General features: G+C 40.2%; 1 protein-coding gene across 2 annotated transcripts in view; it reads left to right on the plus strand.

The window, feature by feature from the left end:
- Positions 1-12,325, plus strand: part of exoc4 (exocyst complex component 4) — a 122,606-nt gene that overhangs the window by 107,771 nt on the left and 2,510 nt on the right. The window contains exon 20 of one of the 2 annotated variants that reach the window (XR_004327697.1): positions 10,234-11,395. Coding sequence is in view for 1 of the 2 variants with exons in the window: in XM_032504985.1 (XP_032360876.1) it covers positions 10,234-10,471 (238 nt within the window). In the remaining variant the exon portion in view is untranslated. Of the gene's footprint in view, positions 1-10,233; positions 12,284-12,325 lie in introns of those variants that run through there. The other variant, XM_032504985.1, reaches the window with a different exon arrangement.

Raw genomic sequence — 12,325 nt, forward strand, 5'->3', positions numbered from 1 at the left:
GCGGTGCCAGAGGGAAAATAAAAGGCAAGCATTTGCACCATCATAGCAATGTGTTGATAGCGTTGTTGTTTTCTTATTATAGCTTGATATGTGGCACATGAGCACTACAACTTGTGCAATATTGATTTGTTGGTAGACGGCGCAATCCATTTTGTCTTGAAAATTTTGTTTGCAAATGTTTGTTTGAATATTGTGCGATTCACTGCAAAAATTAATGGAAACACCTTAAAATGTCTAAAATCGATTCAAAATGCCAATTTGATCACAATACAGCATGTGACGTCATTACGCACAGGTTTTTATTTTCTTTAGAGCCGTTGGATGGAAACACACTTTCACCAGCTTTATTTGCATGAGTTTCTTTTACTGAACTTCAGATAATTCGATTGACAAGTGGATGGAAACTTAGCTAGTGTGTGAAAGGGTGAATGCTGACTTGTGTATGTATGTATGTATTGTAAAGCGTTTGAGTGGTTGCTAATACTAGAAAAGCGCTATAAAAATAAAGGGCTATATAAATGCAGTCCATTTACCGTAACCTTGGTCTGGAGTAGCTGGCTGAAGCTATTTTGTGCAGATAGTCAGTGTCTCTAAATTGTCATGCTCATGCCAGTACTTTATAAGTGCTTGCTGTTTTCCCTTTAGTTTTTCTGTTGTCATGGTGATAAAGCTTTGGATATCACAGTACTCTCCCTTAAAATATATAAACTTATAAATAGTTATATAAACACATAATAATGTGTTGGAATCTGTACTACAGTCACTATGGGATAATGATAAAATTATATACTTAATTATATACATCAAATATGAAATAGCATGAAGTGTTATTATGAAGCCGTTAGAAGTAGTCTATACTTACTGGCTTATTTTCATCTTAAGTCAGCTGATATACTGGTCCATCCTACACACACACACACACCTGCAGGGACATGCACAACATCCTCAAGTTCACACAGCAGCTATGTCAAAATACGAGACAGACAGATTGTCAAACAGATTGTCAAGCACAGACTGTGTCTTACAGGTGTGTGTGTGTGTGTGTGTGTGTGTGTGTGTGTGTGTGTGTGTGTGTGTGTGTGTGTGTGTGTGTGTGTGTGTGTGTGTGTGTGTGTGCGCGTGCGCGCGCGCGCGTGTGTGTGCGCGCGTGTGTGTGTTGTTCCTTAATTTCTATTTAGTGTGTCTCCCTGCTGTTGCCCAGTGCTGTCCAGCCCTCACAGGCATGGTGGAAATCAGAACGCTGATATCTGAGTAGGAATAAAGAAATAGGGTAGAGTTAAGCAGACACGAAGAAAAGGGTGATTCATAGTATTCATATGCTTTTTACCCCTCTTTCAAAAGCTTGTGTTCTTGACCAGACAGTGTGTGTTTGAGAGGAAGGGTGATGGAGAAGATGGAGAAAGAAAGCAGGGCATGGAGGTAGAAACAAAATCGAAAAGTAAGTGAAAGGAAATTATAGAATAGACGTCTTCCACGGCCTGTGGACAGCATGTATACATTACAAAGTAGAATACAACAGTGTGAGAAAGTTAGAAAGGCACAGATAAAGAGAAAGGGAAGTTAAGTAGAATTATGAAATATATGAAAGGAGAATGACTCATGAAAACTTTATCAGCTTGATTTTCAATTTTCAGTCTCTTCCGTTTTACTACTTATACTTATTTTTCTATATGAAAAAGTTGCTCTGTTAGAGAAATAAATAAACTTTAAATTCTTCTCAGAGTTTCTTAATTTCTGTTCTTTCTATTTTAGTTATTTTTAAGGCAGCAACTCAACAATTTGCTTTTCTCACCTCTGTCTGCCTGCATCTAATATTTGTTATTGTAAAAGGTGTTTACCCGCGCCTACTATGTTGTTTTCTAGGGTTAATTATCTTCTTTTCACAGCTCTTGGAATATTTATGAGTGTGTCATATGTTTGAGTGGATAGGTGCTGTCTGTGTTTGGACATTGCTATTGTTTGTTATATGCCGGTATTGCAAGCCAAGTTTCCCTCCAGGAAAAGAAAACAAAGAAGTAAACTAAAATGACCTGAACTGTACTAGACGTGGAGGACCATTGATTAGTATGTTATTTCTACCCTCTGTCAACTTTGATTATGGAGAAATGCCAGTGATGGCTTTTCTGTCTTTTCTCTCTGTCTCCCACTCTCTGATTACGAGGCGTGGGCAGTGTGGAGGTGTTGATTGGGAATTGCAGAGCGCATTGTTTACAAATTCATGGCTTTTTGGATTGGCCGGCCTCTGGCTCCAAGACACTTCAACACGGTCCCATACACACATGCGATATGTATCCCTTGTAGCTCTCACCCATGCACAGACACTCAGCCAAGCCAATCAGCATTTTGAAATCACCATATTTATATTTAGGACATGAATATTCATAAAGCAGGCTGAGTAGCTAACACCTGGGAGTGGAGGTGACCATACGGCCGATGTGAGAAAGTATGAGAAAGATAAAATTATTCATTTGTGGATTACCAAAAGACATACTCCCTTAACATATACAATAATATCTAATATTGCTTGGCATAAACATAGCACGCATGCCAAACAGTATACAGTGCGTGCATTGCGAAATGTACATGCTTACAGATACACTGTGCCCATACGACTTGGTGAGTTAGTTAAAGTCTAAGGACCTAATTTATTATGTACATATATTTGACTGAGCTTATTGAAAAGAAAATTGTAAAAAAAAAGAAACTAGTATTGTGCAAATATTTCAGCCCACCCAACTTATCATGTATTTTTATTGAAGTGTTATAGTACCTACAGTTGAAAATAAATTGCTCAAATATAGAGAATTTATTGTATATTTCAAAGTATTTAAGCATCCCACACCCCTAAATGACAAGGTCAATAATTCCGCAACTGAATCCTCTATATTTTATAGATATTTAAAGATAGACCCCAGGTGTTGATTGTTTTGTTTGAAGTTGTAGCTGAATACGTAGCATTTTGAAACATATAACAAAACAGTTTTGTTGTAAAGATGTTGTAAAGAAAACGAACATTGGCCAACCAGACTCTGCAGTGAAAAAGCAGTCAAAGGAGGTGGGACTAAAAGCAGAATATTCATCTGTATTTCATTACCACCTCTAGTGAAATGAGGAAAGGAAGAGATCACAGCTGGAAGCTTGCTTTTGAGAGAGCCTGCAGATGCTTGCCTGTGTGCCTATGGACTGTGTGTGTGTGTGTGTGTGTGTGTGTGTGTGTGTGTGTGTGTGTGTGTGTGTGTGTGTGTGTGTGTGTGTGTGTGTGTGTGTGTGTGTGTGTGTGTGTGTGTGTGTGTGTGTGTGTGTGTGTGTGTGTGTGTGTGTGTGTGTGTGTGCGCGCGCGCGCGCGCGTGTTTTAGACAGAGCCTTGGACAAGGGCAGAGTAATACCCATTGATCTGAGTTAAAACTAAGGAGAGGCCCGGTAACAGGCACTGCAGAACTTGTGAAGACACACACACACACACACACACACACACACACACACACCCCTTGCTCTATTAGATTGTGAAAAAGCATGGGTAAACAGTGCCACCTTGTGGCAGAATCCATGTGGGTATGCAGTATAATACAGTGGAAACCTACAGTATGTCAGTAATGGTTAAGATTGTTGTGGGGAGGGTGGTAAAACTTGGCATGTGTGTTTGTATGGAAAGGTCCTATGGCGGTCTCTTGACTCTTGGAAATTTGGCAATGATATCAGCTTGTGGGTCAAGGTCACACACACACCCAAACACTGACACAAGTGGACACACAGACCATCTGCTCAGAAACTGTTCAGGTGCTCAGTCCTATTCTGCAGAACTGTGTGTGTGTGTGTGTATGTGTGTGGATAAAAAGAGAGCAGGAGAGCATGGTGTGCGTGTGTGTGTATTGACTGCGCCCTCAACCTTGTCACTCCATTGATCATTCATTGTCCTATATGTCCACCTCTCTCTCTCTCTCTCTCTCTCTCTCTCTCTCTCTCTCTCTCTCTCTCTCTATACATATATATGCTGATTTTGGGTTTCTTTTTTGTGAATACAATTTGTATTTTTTAACAACATACTAAACATACAGCTTGCTACGTGAACAGAGCAGAGATGATGACATAAAGGTGATGTTTTAGGTGAGTCTTTTATAAAGATCACAAGCCGCAATAGTTTAGAATAGAACGCAACAACAAAACATTCCAAAGTTAACGCTAGCGTTGCCTGGCAACAGTCCACTTCAGCCTGTGGATAAAGTTTTTACTTATTTTGCTTGGCAAAGGATTTTCTAAACTTTGAGATCTAAAATAATTAGCTGTCACTGAGATTTGAATTCAAAGCACATATTGTTTGCTTGGTTGTTGTTTGCTTGCGCTGCTTGGTAAGCATGTGACTTGAAGCCTAAAAAATGACTTTTTTGGTTTTCTTCCTTGCCTGTCATCTAGTTCCATTCTGCTGTTGATTGGGTTTCTGTTGATCGACTAATCGTTTCAACACTACTTGTTTCAGAATAGGTAAGCTTCGGTACTGACTGGCTTAATGTTATGAGTCTACACTGGTTGCACAATGTGTGCGACTGCATTCAAATACACACATGGATTCAGCCTCAAAAGCTTTTAACTTTAGCACACCCGTAAACTACATGCCACAGACACAACAATGTGTGTACACAAGAATGTCCAACAGCAGAGTTAAAAGTAAATAAACGTGTACCTGTTTGTCTGTGTAAATATATATTATTGTCTGGCGCAGCAGCATTTAGGCTATGTTTTTCCAGACACACAGAGACATGAAAAACTCATAACACACACGCCGCGAACACAAACACACATTTGGAGGAGCTCTTAGCTACCCAGTGACCCGTGTAGGCAGGTTGCATAGCTGTCATAACATCCCGAGCTAACTTGCAAGCCCCTTAGCCCATAGCTAGCCCAAACACCAGTCTGACAGACTCACTGTAGAGATGCCCCAGAGTTCAGCCCATTGCACCCACCTGTCTGCTACTGGAAATTACTACAGTGTGCGGGTGTACATGTGTGAATTGTACAAGAACCTTGTGTACTACGTAAGTGTACTGCCCCAGACTCTTTGTGTCTCTAAGATCCGGTGTGTGCGCGTTTTGAGTGTGTGTGTGTGTCTAAACCACTAGTGTGTGTATGTGTGTCAAGGTGACAGGCTGGTGTGTCTACAGAGAATTTGGTAATAAGTACAGTTGACGGCCGTGTCAGGAGGTAGTGGGTGTCAACAGATAAAGCTGTTTGTATTTAGGCCTGGCTTCGGTACACTGTCACTTCTCTCAGCTTCTGTCTCCCTTCCTGTCACCTTGTGTCTCTCTCTTTATCTCTCTCCTTCTCCTCTTTCAGTCCTTTTTTCTCTCCCTGTCTTATTTTTTTCTTAGCTACCGTCCAACCACCACCTCCACTGAATTGTTTTTCTCTCTGTTCCCTTCTTCTTCCAGCCCCTCCCTTCCTTTGCTCCTGTTTTCTGTATGTGCATGCGCAAGATGCTGTATGATGATGGTCTTTGCTGAGGAAGCCTGTCTACCCCGTGCGTGCGTGTGTGTGTGTGTGTGTGTGTGTGTGTGTGTGTGTGTGTGTGTGTGTGTGTGTGTGTGTTATGCGTGGCTCAGCATGATGGGACTGGTCTTTGCTGATCAAGCTTTAGTCTCAGTTTGCTCATTACCAGATGAGGGATACATGCTCTGCTTTGGAGGGAGAGAGAAACAGAAGGAGTTTAAAGAGATTGAAATAGGCAAAATAATAGACTACATCCACACTAAGCTAATTTTTAGAACACCCTTTTAAATATCGATATGACTACAATAGCATTTTGCATAATGTTTTTGCAGCCAAAGTTGCAGAAGATTAAATTTCCATTTACTTTTATTTTAAATTCATTCCAAAGAGAGGATGGAATTTAAAGCACTGCTGTTGGTATCATTAGCCCCGGTATCTGTTACTGCAGCAACAAGTCGTGGTTCCAGCTGATGGTGAGGTTCATCCATTGTCTCTCATTCTTTCTCCTCCTCCTTCCTCCCCTCTCTTTCCTCATTGTCTTTCTCCTCCCGCTTTCCGTCTTAATGTTTCTAATACATATCTATCTGCACTATGCTGCATCCCTGCATCATACATATACTTAATATTCATTGTATACAAGGAAAGGGAGGTGGGTGGCTAATTAAAATTTAATAGAATAGTGCACCATGGAGGCATGTTGACACAAACATACACGCACACTGATTACTAAAGTAGTGCTCTTATGCTGGTGGATGCAGTTGGAAATTGGTTAAATGTGTGTGTGCGTGTGTTTAGAGAGAGAAAGAGAGACACAGGGAGAGTGAGAGCCATCAATAGAGAAAGAATTTACAGAAGAAGGCAATCAAAACAACAATTCACTTTGGTTTTGTGGAAGAAAAAAATCTTGCTTTCTTTAACAAGCTGTATCTTTAACGGATAAATATTGTGTGTGTGTGTGTGTGTGTGTGTGTGTGTGTGTGTGTGTGTGTGTGTGTGTGTGTGTGTGTGTGTGTGTGTGTGTGTGTGTGTCTGTCACTGGGGGTTCTTTCTTGATGGTGGGGTGCTGAGAGATTTTAATCTTATTAACAGCCCTGTTTGGCAAATGGCTTTCCAACAGCTTGGGTAATGAACTGTTTGAAAGTGTTTTCAGCACACACTAACATACATCACTAAGACAGACAGACACACACACACACACACACACACACACACACACACACACACACACACACAGTTACACACTTTACACTTTCTCTTTCTGAACCAGGCCCCCTCCCCTTCATACTGAACAGAGGCCAGATTGCCAGCTGTCCTCACAACTTTCACACACAAACACACTAACAACTAGTTGACAGTCTAGCACCCTGTCTTCCTGTGGATGCAGCTTTTCTGTTTTGATATTAGATGCTACAGAACAGAACAGTTTACAGAACAAACTGCACAGTGGGCTCAGTACCCCATCATCGGTTATAAATCAGTATCAGTAGATCAGCGTTTAACAAATCCTAAATGGGATTTTTCCTAATTGCATCACTGCCAAAAATTATAGTTGCTTGTTTTTTACTTTTACTTGGCTGCTGCATCAACAGATAAATTCCTAAGCTTTCCAGCTTTTAATATTTTATTAGAAAAATAGCTTTTGTGTCTGTCAATATGGTCACAGTTATTATTTTAGTTTTCAGCATATGATGTTTTTTGTTTATTTCCCACTGTGTGCGTAGTTTACTCATCTTACCAGAGGGTTTTTCTTAATTGAAACGGGAAGCTGAGCCTACAAACTTGCGTAACTGCATGTCTTTGGACCCACGTACCATAGCAAATATCTTTAGAACTGAAAACAACAAATCAAACTGTATACACAAATACTTAACACACATCGGCTGCACAGAAGTTTTCAATAATTATGCCTTTTTAGAAAATTAAAGTGAATCAGTCTTAGGTAGCCAGGTGCAGTTTAACTCCTGTTTATTGCTCTGTTCAGACTCAACAGTTTCTATCCTCTACTGAGCTGCTTCCCATTGAGAGCCGAGGATGGATATTTGAATGAGGGTAGCGTTCTGTTTAATGCGTTTTCCCTCAACAAAAGAAATGTTTTCTTTCCATTTATACAGTATGTGTTTTTCCCATTGAATCATATAACGAGACAATTTGTCTCAGGCATGCAGTGAACGGCTGGGTCTAGGGAATGAAATAATAATGCTTTTGAGCTGGTGTTTTTGAGGTAACTGTGCCAACACTTAAACACATACTGTTCATTTGCAAACAGATACAAACCAGGGGCACCTTCAACAGCACAGACATTTAGACATTTACACAAATACACGGCACATTTCATTATGAGATCAAACCACATGTGGGACCCATCTTTTTCCCCGCTCCTTTGCCTTTCTTCCTGGAGTAAACAACGTGACCCTCATCAATATTGACAAGCGTATTCATGAAATGAGCTCAAGGATGGAAAAATGAACAAGACCTTGGAGAGAAATTGAGAGCAGCATGGAGAATAAGACAGAATGCAAATGCTTCGATGACCAAGGGCATTACTTGTCAGGGGAAGGCCAAAAACGAGATATTATGCACCACTTTTCCTCACTCATCTCTTCAGTCATCACTCTTTTTCCCTATTTTTTTTATATATCCATTTCCATCTCATTCATTGTACCCCTCCATTACTTCTTCCAGAGCTTTTTCTACTGTTGAATCTCCAAAAATGACAGCACATAAAATACCTTGGAACAGAAGCTCCCCGAGTGCTCATTAAGGTCTCGTTAGCATCGCAAATGATCATCACAAGAAGGGAATGGATCTTGGATAGGTTATGGAGCTAAACCAATGAGATAAAAATATCTTTTCTTACCAAAGTGTCTTTTCACTGCACCATATCAGAAAGGACTAACAATTTGAATCTATTCCCACTGGAATTTGAAATCCATTCCCCTGATTTGAAGCCAATGCTGTTGAGTGACTGGCTACTGCTGCTTTTGGCCAAGGTAGCCAGTTAATGCTACATTCAGTATATTCAGTGTCACTCAGAGACACAAGCTCAATAAAATGTATATATTGTTGCTATTGTTACATGGGGATCTTTAACACCAGGTCCACACAGAAGTAGCGTGAGCAGCATGTTAGCAGAGCAGCATCAGCTTCATTCCTCCGTCTGTGTCTCTACACAGGATGCGTTCGGGCACAGTAGTGAGTCTAGATCACCCAGGTTTTTGCAGCAGTCATAGCCCGACAAGCAATGATTGTAGTTACCTGTGTAAAACACAAAAAAAAAGATTTTAAGTGTAAAAAATACTTCCAGGTGGTGTTCAGCACACTGTACAACACAACCATACCAGTGGTTTTACACGTTTTAGCAAGTTTAATTTAAATCCTATTTACTTTACATCAGGGCTTACAATTTTGCAAACAATGCACTTGTCTTTTAAAAATTAGATTATTTTTCTTACTATCTTTCTCCATTAGTTTCCATCCATTCATATACAAAATGGACATCAATTAACTAAGTGAATTCCCACGCAACAACGATGTAATATTGACGAAAAACACAACACAGCTCAAGAGTCACCTTATTATAATGTACAGAAATTAATGGAAACCAATAGCTGCTCAGCTCCAGACGAGCTGCTAAATGGACCTTGAGGTAAGATTATTGAAACTAAATTAACAAATGATTTTTCTTATTTTACACATACGTGTCATATAAACCTGCATGTATGGAGCTGACCTCTTGTCCTCTTGCCTTGACTGTATCTACTTCTTTATGGAAGTGTAACATTTAGTGTTTAGAGAATGGGATTTGTCTCATAGCCAGGGGCAGATATGGGGGAAATCTCTTCTAGTGTGTGCCTGCATTTTGTTGTGTGTGCGCGCGTAGTTGTCTGGCCGACACAATTCTTAACACTCTCTCTCTCTTTCTCTCTCGCACTCTCGCTTTCCCCCCCCAAGGTATCTGACCTGTTTTGCCCCCTGAGCAAAGAATAATTGTCTGTCCTGCATCCCAACACTCTCCTGCACATTACTTTGCCTCCAGTGTTTTTGCCAAGCAGGGCTCTCTGCACAGGGTTGTCTAAATTGTGTTTATGAGAGTCCATATTAATGGCTAAATATTGTCTATTGCTGAATGAATTAATGCATCCTTTGCGCAGTACACAGAAGGTCCACCTCTAGATATTCAATAAATAAAAAAACACACCCACTTTATAAATAAAACCAAATACATTACGCACACAGTCTCTCCTCACTTCTGTCAGGCGTATTTGACCTTTATGTCCAATGTTTTAGTCAGCAATTGGAAGTGTACTCTCCCTTTATGCTCTTTTGTTTTCAGTACATTCTTCACGGTCTTTTTTTCAAATAGCCAATTGGGGCTTCAGGTCATGGTTAAAGACCTATTAATTCTACACACCGCTCTTCTTCTTTTGGCTCTGTCAACAGTGTTTCATTAAAGCTCAGGTCTCAGTAGTTTGCAGCTGCTGAAGGTTTTCCCTCTACCTTTAGCTCCCATTGGTGGCAGGGTGAGTTCCTCTTAGTCCTTTTTTAGAAAATTTTGCTTGACAGCAACTGCAGTTAGTATGGCTTTTGTGTTTTTCCTTGTTGGTTTTGACGCTTTTTTTATTTCTCTCCACTGCTTCAAAGCTATTTTCTACCCCTTTCTATTTGTTTCCTCCACTTATTTTCTTTAACCATAACATTGTGACATTTTTTTTTTATATTTCTCTCTCTTTATCCTCATATCTCTCCATTCAGGCAGTACTATGAGATGCTGTACAACACTGCAGATGAGCTGCTGAATCTGGTGGTGGACCAGGGTGTTCGCTACACAGAGCTGGAGTACATCAATGCCCTGTCCTTACTCCATCGCAGCCAGACAGGTGTAGGGGACCTGAGCACCCAAAACATCCGGCTTCAGAGGCTGAAGGAGATCATCTGTGAGCAGGCGGCCATCAAACAGGCAACCAAGGACAAGAAGATCACTACAGTGTAATGCTTAAACAGGACATGGTCCAGAGGGGGGATGATGACCAATCAAGAATCTCTGTCCCTCAAATTTTTAGTTTCAGATCCTTCAGATCTGTCTAGCAGGATCACAAGCAGCAGATAATTGGGTCATGTGTGAGAGTGTAAGGAGTGATATAGCAAAAAGTTGCACCACAGGGGATATTTAGGAATTGGGTTAGATAACACAGAAATAGATGCTTGATCTAAAACTAGATCATAAAGTGTGTGAAATATGTTGATGGAAAGTGTGTCTGCTCCATTTTTGTGATGAAACGCATTGTAGTCGAGGGTTGGCACAGATGTACTTTCCAACTCTGGGCATGTAGATTACATACTGTAGATATATAATATGTGGAATATGTGGGAAGTGAGGTGGCAGAAGGTAACCTGTATTGTCAATTTACACATTTCAAAAGACACAACAAATGCAGCACTAGTGCTCCAACTCCAACAGTCCCCTCCGACTCCAGCTCCTGCAATAACAATAACGGGCGATTGTCTTGGACACTCAACCAAACTTAGGCCCCATCTCATCTCATTTTCTTATTAGATCTAAACTGCTGCTCTAAATTACACTATCTCTCCTCATGGCAGCCCCATGGGCCCACTGATTCTGTCTGCAATAACAGATGCGAGATTAGACTGTCTGAGGCTGCTGTCAGTTTGGGTTGTTCCCCATAGATTGCCCTAACTGAGAATTGTATCATATCTATGGCTGTTAAAATCTGTTTATCTGTGTTGTTTTTTTCTTATAGTTTGTGCAGTAAACTAGTGTGGAAAGTTGTGAGCTGATTTAACTTACTCAGTAATGAAGATATTTTTGCTGATTTCAGTTTCATCTTTTCATAAAACAGGATTTTATTTCAGATGTTATATTTCAAGTCCAGCCCACCACAGTGGAATGACATGGGTGTGAGAATGCATTTTGTCAGTCATACTAGCTCTATTAACCAAAACGATGCAATTCTAAATCTTGTTGTCCCCACTACATGTGTGCAAGTCTTTTAAATTGAACTAAACGTATAAACTCAAGAGACGATCACAAATCATTCCCCTCCCTGCAACCCTCCCTGTTTTTAGTTCATTAACTTTGGAGAGAAGTACTTAACGAGAGCAGGAGAGGGGAATGGGAGCCTTGTCAATACAGCAGGCCCGGCGCTGGTCTCCCTGAAGCCCATGGAGCAATCCATCATAATGACACATAGGCTGGGATCGATGGGAAAACAACCACGGAGCTGCTGAGGGGTTCGCCTACCACTCTGAAACGTTCACTTGGTGTAAAATCTAAAATCTGCTCATTCAGCTGTACAGCACTTCAGAGTTACTTTTGTTATGTTATACATGGGAAACTTTAATACAATGTTAACTGTGTCATGTCACACACACTATTATACTATTATCCCACTGCACACACATAACCTCTAAATGTTCAGAATGCTTACCGTATGTATTGGGCATACTCAATATATGTAAGTGCCAACCACTCCTGCTGTCCATTCTTTTTATTCAGGAATTAAATATCTAACACATAATTAAGGTTAGTTTTTTTTACTTGGAGGCAAAACTCAACTCATTTCTATCTCATCTATTTTTCTTTGCAGTGGATCTTTATTTTGCACATTCTTTGATTAGAGTAATTTCTATGTTTCACGTAATCATGTATTGAAATCGAAACATCAAAGCGTGTTTGATTGCGCCTCTTGTCATAAATGCTCAGACATGTTTGTCTAGTCTAAATTAAGCACACATTTGTTAATGCATACACACATACACTGAAAAAATAAAAATTCCAACCTTGTTCTGTGTATTTTGTACATTGTTTTTCTTGTGTGATTGCATG

Source organism: Etheostoma spectabile, chromosome 23, assembly GCF_008692095.1.
Source record: "Etheostoma spectabile isolate EspeVRDwgs_2016 chromosome 23, UIUC_Espe_1.0, whole genome shotgun sequence".
Classification (NCBI taxonomy): Eukaryota; Metazoa; Chordata; class Actinopteri; order Perciformes; family Percidae; genus Etheostoma; species Etheostoma spectabile.